The sequence below is a fragment of the Merops nubicus genome, unplaced genomic scaffold, assembly GCF_000691845.1.
Source record: "Merops nubicus isolate BGI_N331 unplaced genomic scaffold, ASM69184v1 scaffold21278, whole genome shotgun sequence".
Taxonomy (NCBI): domain Eukaryota; kingdom Metazoa; phylum Chordata; class Aves; order Coraciiformes; family Meropidae; genus Merops; species Merops nubicus.
Genome location: NW_008628843.1, coordinates 154,090 through 162,473, shown reverse-complemented (window position 1 = coordinate 162,473; position 8,384 = coordinate 154,090). Strand labels below are relative to the sequence as shown.

Sequence of the window (8,384 nt, the reverse complement as noted above, 5' to 3'; positions counted from 1 at the left end):
GGGCGGGGGGAAGAGGACTAAAGTGAATAAGCGCTCAAGAAGGACAAAGAGGGAGGGAATAGAAAGGGAGTTACCACCGTCTTGGCATCGCTCTTCCTTTCAAACCTCTGTGTAATGATATTGTTTGCAGTGATGCTCAGCCAGCGAGCACCTGCTGCTCTGTAATGATTCAGCCTCTTTCAGCCGCCGCTGTAACACGACAGGATGCTGCTGCTACTGTCACTGCTGCTGCTGCCGCTGTTGTTACAGATTTTGCTCTTGCTCCTTCTACTGCATGACAATTGTTTTCCTCGTCTGAGCAGATACCAGCCTCAGATGCTCAAGGTGAGAGTCTTGCCTTTCGCTCTGGGCTATTGGTTCACTTAATCCGATCAATTTGTTCGGTGTTCGTGGTTTTCTTTCTCTTGTCACCCTCCTCCCTCCTGTTTTGTTTTGTTGTGCTTGCTTCTGGGGGGATGTTTCTTCCCTCCCGTAGAAGAGCTGGAATTGCTTGAGAGGCGATTAAGGAATTATAAAAGTGGCCAGCAAACAGGAGCTCAGTAATTGCAAAGCTACTCTTGCTTCGGAGAGGCAGAGAGAGCAAAAGAGGGCTCAGGGGCAGGGGGGTCGAGGGGGGGTGTCTCATTTTCCCTGCGCATTACTCCTCTCCCAATTTGGATAATGTTGCTGAACTTGGGCCATTTGTTGACTCCCACTCTGTGATTTTTGCAGAGCACTGTGACTATTACTACCGTCTCTTTTTGTCTGTGTCTCACAGTAATGGACTGTGATAGAGTTAAGGCCTTTTGGAGGTGAGCTGTTTGAGAGCTGATGCTTAAACATGTCTGAAGTAGCTGCCGACACTTTCCCCAGCCCCTCAGCTCAGCTGAGCCCTGACGCGTCCCTCAACGGGCTCCCGGCTGAGGAGAACATGCCGGGGACCCAAAGAGAGGACAGGAGGGTCCAGGGGATAGCAGGCCTTGCCGCAACCTGCTGTGTGTGCCTGGAGGCAGAGCGACTGAAGGGCTGCCTCAACTCTGAAAAGATCTGCATCGCCCCTATCCTGGCTTGCCTGCTCAGCCTTTGCCTCTGTATCGCTGGCCTCAAGTGGGTCTTTGTGGACAAGATTTTTGAGTATGACTCTCCTACCCACCTTGACCCTGGGAGGATAGGACAAGACCCAAAGAGCGCTGTGGATCCTACAGCTCTGTCTGCCTGGGTGCCTTCGGAGGTGTATGCCTCACCCTTCCCTGTACCTAGCCCCAAGAGCAAGGCTGAAGTGACAGTTCAAAGTGACAGCTCGCTCGTGCCCTCCAAACCGTTCCTCCAGCCTTCTCTGTATAACCGCATCCTAGATGTTGGGTTGTTGTCCTCTGCCACACCTTCGCTGTCACCACCCGCCCTGGAGCCTACCACAGTATCTCAGGCGCAAGCAACAGAAACCAATCTCCAAACTTCTCCAAAACTTTGTAAGTAGAAGCTATGTGTTTCTTTGTTTTTTTTTTTCTTACACACACACATGGAAAAAAAAAAAAAAAAAAGGCACTTAACTGTTCTGCAGCTGTCCTCAAGGAGGACATGAGATTGGCATGCAAAGCTTAAATGTGCTGAGATGGGTATAGCATGTGTTACTTTCTGAGAAGAACACCTATGGACCTCTGAACTTAGTTCTGAGGTATGCATGGCAATTAAAAGGGCTTAATTTGCGACCTTTGAAAGCGCCAGTACCACTTTCTTCTCTGCATCCACTTGTAAGGATGTATGTGATTTACTTCAAGTGTTTATCTGATAGGAATTCCACATGGTCTATCAGAGTATTTTTCTTGGAAATTTGATTTGCATCCTTTGCTGGATCTTCCATCTGTGTTCCTTTTCTTTGCCTTGCCTGTAGAGCACTTCTGTTACCTCCTTCCTAAGGTCTGTTGCTGGCAAACATCCCTGTCATCCTCCTGAAACACTCATAAAGAAGAGTGGGAAAAAGTGACAGTGCATTTGAAGCAGTTAGACATTGGGAATTATTAATTTCAGAGTTAGCTTATGATCTTTCCCTTTCCCTTAAAAGCATAACACGCATTTCTCTGCGTCTTTCCCATCCTCTAGGAGCTGATTCTTGCTGAAACTATTTCTCAGACATTGCCTCATTGACTTTTGGGGGGCATTTCAAGACGGCATTCTTGCTGATGCAGGAAGGGTTCTTTTCCAAACTAGTCTTTGCTCATCCTTAAAGCAAGAAATATCTAGGGTAGCTGGATTATTTCCTCAGTAGCAATCATAAAGCATCAAAATACCACATTGCTGAAGTGTTATTTCTTTGACCATTCATCATTTTAACCCATTAAATCTGGAGCAGAAGGAGACAGCAATTCCTGAGCTGTGCAAAATTGTGCAACTCTAGTGAAAGAGAAGGCAGTGTGCCAAGAGGACAGGACTCAGGTTTCCTTTGGAAAGCTGCAGCGCTCAGAATGAGTAACTGCGTTCCTTGCAAATTGCCTTCCAGGACCCCATCTCATTTATTGATGATATTGATGGCCAGCCTTGCAGGTGGTACATACTGGACCTTGCCCTGGAGCCCTGAATTCACCAGAAATTAGTTAGTAAGTTTAGCTCCACCAGAACCAGACTCATTATAGATACATGGCAATTGGATTAGATGTAATATTTTGGGGCAGTCACCTTGCTGGTAAATAAGCATACTAAAATGGTTTCAGTGGAGATCCTTTCATCTGAGAGTCAGTCCTGAACAGCAATTCCAGAATCACTGAAAGAAAATTTTAAATATTCCTGCAGAAGCCCTGCTGCCTCTTGCTTAGATAATGAGTGACAACTAGGCTTTGGGTTAAAAGAAATTTGTCTGATGGAAACAGTCTGGTAGGGAAATATTGCTGTGCAGTTAATAATATGGGGTTTTGTCTGTGGTAGGTGAGACATTACTTGAATTATTGGGACACTTAACCACCTTTTCCATTATGTAGAACTGTAGCAAGTGAATTGTTTTGGGTCTTTTTATGGCTGATGCAGAAAATCTCTCTTTTTGTAGTGCAAATATTGTAAGTGAAATCAGAGATATGACAGTACGTTTTACTTCATGAAGTGACCAGTGACCACTACCCATTGAAAATGGTTGCTTTCATGTGAGAGAGAGAAGCAAGCAATACCTGGTTATGTCAGGGCAACTCTCATCAGCTTGACTTTCCACATGTAGGGCAAGCCTTTATCAATAACATGCTAACTTCATCCCTGGGGCAAGTGAAGGCCAGGGGAGGGAGGGGAGACAGGAAAGAGATTCTTTGGAGCAGTCACTGACAAAAAGCAATTATCTGCATTCAGTCTGCTCACATCTGAGAAATAAAAGGTTCTCCAGAAATTAGGTGATTGTGCTGAGTTGTGTGGTTTTTTTTTTTTTACTATTGCCTTAGTTTTCTTAGGATAAATGTGTTTTAAGGCACCATAGACTTCCAGACAGATGCAGATTGAAAGGGGAGGGAGAACTGGAAGCAGGTCAAGTTTGGGTTTCCCTGAGGGAGAAGGTTGTGTAGACAGTGTGTATTCTAACTGTGGCACGTAATTCTGACTATGGCAGGGGGCTGCAATTTCTTGCAAAGAAAAAGAAGAAAATATAGCTGGAAAAGTACACTGCAGAAGATCTACCTATGAAATCAAAAAGGCATGAAAGGAAATTTTTGGACAGCTCTGAAAGCACTATCTTGGGGTTTCTGAAACAGCTGCATTTCAAACACATTATTGTGTTTTATGTAGAACAAGGTTTGTTGGAGAAGTTGACAGATTACATCAGTGACAACTTTTTTTTTTTTTTTTATGAATGCCTTTGACAGCTATAAAATTCTCAGAGACATGGCTTGGACAGTAGCATCTGCAAATTGGATTGTCACTTGTTTTGCCTCTCCGTGTCCTTTATTCCATTTCAAGCAAAGTGAAGTAACTTCTTCCCAGAAAGACCTTTTTGTGCTGATATTTTTGTTTCCAGTGCAGAAATAAGAAAGAACTGATAGATATCATAATCTATGGCTGATGTGTTGTTTCTGAACCAAGCCCTTCCATGAGTTTCCAAACCCTTTTCTCGTTTTCTTCGCTCTTTTCTGTCTTACTCAGCATATTCCCCTTAAAGCTGTATTCTTCAAGGTCGTACTCTGCAGAAAGCTAATTGATTCTTCTTTCTCCTGGAGTCTGGGAGAGAAAGCAGAAGAGAGACAATCCTAGTAATTGTGTCTGATGCATTAGATTCAAGACTGGTCCCACTCCTTTTATTATACTTTGACCTTCATCGATATAGAAATAATCTCTTCTTTTCCGTGTGGTTTACATTGTGTACTGTAATATTATTTCCTCTTTGCTGAAATAGAAAGAAAATGTGAATGTTTTAAAGCATTCTCATATTTAGGGAGTGTGTCAATCTTAGCATAATTACACTAGAGAAGGTTTCATTACAAGGACAACTTAATAGTATGCACTTGCCTACAGTCTCCCTCCCTCTGAGAAGACATGCAGATTGCAAAAGTGCTAACACAATTCAGGAGCTAAGTTTTACTTCTTCTTACACCATCTCCTTTAAATACAGTTGCACCCTTTACCCAGGCTGGTAGTGCATGTGGTTCTGCAGTACTGTTAAGACCGTGTTTCTGTAATAACTGCCTCTATACATCTGCAAAAGAACCACTCCCTTCATCACAGATCCTCTCACGGCCTTCTCTTTCCATTTAAGCAGATTTCCCCCCAGAACACCCACCGAGGTCTGCATAGGGTTGCCTTCCTGGGGTGATAGCTCTACCGAAGGAGTGCAGCACTCCTGCGTTTTTGTCTCTGCCCCAAAGCACATGTACCTGAGTACTTGAGAGGTACAACTCTCCTGATTTGATGAGGTGCCATGGGGCATGTAAGAAGCAGGGCAGCAGATGGAACACAGCACAAGGACTGTGCTGGGGTGGGTTTCCCTGTGAGCGGAGCAGAGAGCAGAGTCCAGAGGATGCATCTCCCTGGCAGCACATGTTCATTGCCCCTGCATTCTTTCTGCTTTTGGCTTCCCCAGCCACCTCATTGATGGCCCAGCTACACGCCTCATGCCACACTAGTGGCCAGCAAGTGACCAGCGGGCACATTTGCATCTCCTTACCTCTGTGCCCACCAAGTTGTGCTGGCTGTAACACACAGTGGTGAGTGGATGGGTGCAGCACTGGACCTGTGTATGTCCTTGGGGACAGGCAGGGCTCTATTCTACCTCATCAGTGCTTGGCCCTCACCTGGAAAGTGTGGCAAAGTAGAGAAAGGGCTCTGCATGGTTGTCAGTCACCCCTGGCTGGGTCTGCTCCCTTCTCGTGTTTCTCATTTCTGCTGCCAGTTTAGGTGTGCTGGGCCAGCATCAGCCACGGCTGCTGCTTTCTCATCCTCAGTGGAAAGTGTTAGACTGCCTCTGAGGACTAAGACTGAGTGTTTAGCTAAGAAATGGTTTCAGCTCTCCTCCAAAGTTAATGTCTGAACTTCTTGTGTCTTTTCAGATCTAGGGATAGGAAAAACAGGAAGAAAACTAGCCTGTCCTTTTTTTTTTTTGTAGTATGCTGCCTTTCCTGAAATTTGTCTCGCCCTCTTTCACCTTGCTTGTTCTTTCTCAGCTCTGCATTTCATGTCCTTTCCCCTACACAAAGTGAGTTCTGAAGATCTACATTTTACCTCTGTGGGAGCTGGAGGGAGCCTTTCCCTCCAGCTGCAGCCCAGCCGAGGGCTCCAATTTATGGACCACAAGGGTTTGTTCATGGTTGCTTCATGTGCAAACAACTTCTCGCAACAAGTCTAATTTTGATGCACACTCTGCAATTCAAATCCTCATCATAGCACTGTGGGATTGAGTCCATGCCTGGCAGCCTCTGAAGGTGCCAAGGTCAGGGATGTCTTAGAGAGCTGGAGTGGACTGTACTCACAGGAAGGGAGAGCAGATGATGCAGCACAGGCTATATATCAGCCTTTTCTAAGCTCACTGCTATTACCCCGGGCAGCACCACCAGGGAGATGGCTTTTTCCCCAAAGCCTGAATATACAGGAGGAGAGAACCTTAAAGCAGATGTTGTTCCATTTTTGATACAGTATTGATGTTGATTAGCTTCAGACACCTGTCTTAAGTGCCTACATTAGGAAGTTAGGCAGCCTTCAGCTTCCTATTCAGCATAAAGGAAGAGACCTCTCCCAGGCGATTCCTATCATGACTCTTAACTCCCTTTCCCCAAAGAGTGTGTAGGAAGACTGACCTTGCAGTTCTGGTTCTAAGTTAAAGGCCTGATAGACAATATGAAGATTCATTTTGAAAGCCATGACTTTTCTTTGATATGTCCTGTAAATGAACCATGCCTTGTCACAGGGAAGTTATAATTAATCCTGATTAAGATACCTGACAAGTTCTTAGCCTGACTCAAAAGTGTTTATTACTCTGAGACACTGACCTAAGTGGGCACTGAATACACAACTGGGCCTTCATTAGCAAGCAGCAAGTGCCACTGTGCTGATCCAGCCAGTCTGTATTTCCATGAAACACCTCTTTCTCTGCTGTCTAAAAGGGCACAATGGCTTACACATGTATATACTTACGGCAGGAACACTCAAGGTGGGATTGGGACTAATGGGCTGTGACATGTAAGACATGGCAATTTTTAGGTAGTTCAGGTGCAAGCCTTCTAAAGTGATAAATGAGACTCCTCTCTCTAGTCCAGTTAGATACACCCTCTTTAAAATGCCCTCCACAAGCATGGAGTTTGTTCAGACATATTTATTTTTTTTCTTTTTTTTTATCTCTGCCTATCCTCTTTTTAACATTCATTGCTTGCATAGAAAGAGATCTTCTGTTTAACATGCAGAGGAACGAACTGGCAAGTCCTGCGTTTCGTTCTCTTGGACAAGCACCCCATATTCATGGCTTTTAAAACTACTTCATGGGTGTGGTTTTTCTTTCATGCACAATGCGTGGAATATAATGTAGGAAAAGTGGTATTTACTGAAGTATTTGCTCTTGATAACAGTCTGAATTGCTCAGTGCAAAGTAGTGGTCTGTAGTTGGATTTATTTTGTAAAGTCTAATTTTACTTTGTAAACTTCACTGGGAATAAGTCATATGTGCATACGTGAATATAGGAAATACAATAGATATGTATAGTATATGGCTATTGTTTCTTTATTAAAATGATGTTAGGGACATCATAAGATTCTGTGCAAAATTGATTAATAATCTATATTATAACAAAACACAGAGTTTGGATTTCCGCTGCAGAGGATTGAAATTATCCTCCTTCAGTACTGTATTTTTAAGTGAAATGTTTTACTTCCTATTCATGCACTGCAAATAAACACACACAGCAGTCCCCCTCAGATTTGCAGTGCCCAGTTTTTGGGTTCAGAGAAACCTTGGGGAAGTTTCTCGGCATTGATGAGAAGGCAGGATTTGGCTTGCTGGAGTCTCAGTAGCGGGTTAATTGTGATGCAGAGCTGGAATGATATAAATGAGCATTTTCATCATTTGCAGTCTTGCTAATGGAAATACGATAGATTTGCTGCACAAATCCAAGTCAGAATCAATAGCAATGCAATGAGGCAGCTGGTTCGGGGAGAGCACATGTGATGCCAATCTACTGCAGACAGTACCTGAGCTGAGAGTGCTCTGGCTGTCTATCAGAGAATGGCCCCAGAAGATGCCATGACAGGTAATGAAAGGAAACAGCCTGCTTCACCTAGGATGTGGCTGTGTTAGAAGAAACAGCTTTCTCTGACTGAGGGAAAATAATTGTTTTCTTTTTGGAATTCAGATCTGTTTGGACACAAAGATGTCTTTTTTTACAAGGTTCTAAGTTAAGCAAAGACCAGAGTACTTTGGGTCATGTTCAGGTCACATGAAATCAAGAAAGCACTGAGTCACGGTGTGTAGCTTTGGAGATGAGCAGGTGGGTTTAGCATATCTCCTGCTAAGGGCTTCTGCTCTCTTGTTCTCCGTGTAGACTATGGAGAGGAGCAGGCCCTGCCTTTTTGTAGATTGCTTTATAGTAGGGACACTGGCTACCTTTACTATTTATACTGCAGGGAGCCTAGTTGCTTGGAGAGTGAGTACAGTGAATCTCATCTTGATCTTTCATGTTAAAATGGTCTGTCAAGTACCAGACTCAGCAGGAGGTACCCATTAAACTCAAGAGCCTCAGCATGACCATTGTTCGGCGATTAGAGAGCTCTTGAAAGCAGCAAGTGAGAAATACCTATGCATTATTATTCTGGGGCAATGTAAAGTCTGCTTACTTACACTCTGTCCTGTCTTAGCCTGTCTCACATCCCCTTCCACCACCCCCAACAGAGTCCTAGTCACTGAGACCCAGGGAATGTCTTTAGCTGGGGAAAAATGAGCAGGAACAAATCCAGTGGGA

At 44.2% G+C, this 8,384-nt stretch overlaps 1 protein-coding gene across 2 annotated transcripts in view; it reads left to right on the top strand.

The window, feature by feature from the left end:
* The first annotated feature begins 202 nt into the window (after positions 1–202).
* Positions 203–8,384, top strand: part of NRG1 (neuregulin 1) — a 98,168-nt gene continuing 89,986 nt past the window's right edge. For both annotated transcript variants that reach the window (XM_008946775.1, XM_008946774.1), the window contains exon 1: positions 203–1,448. In XM_008946775.1, the coding sequence (XP_008945023.1) occupies positions 821–1,448 (628 nt within the window). In that variant the 5' untranslated portion in view covers positions 203–820. The remainder of the gene's footprint in view (positions 1,449–8,384) is intronic.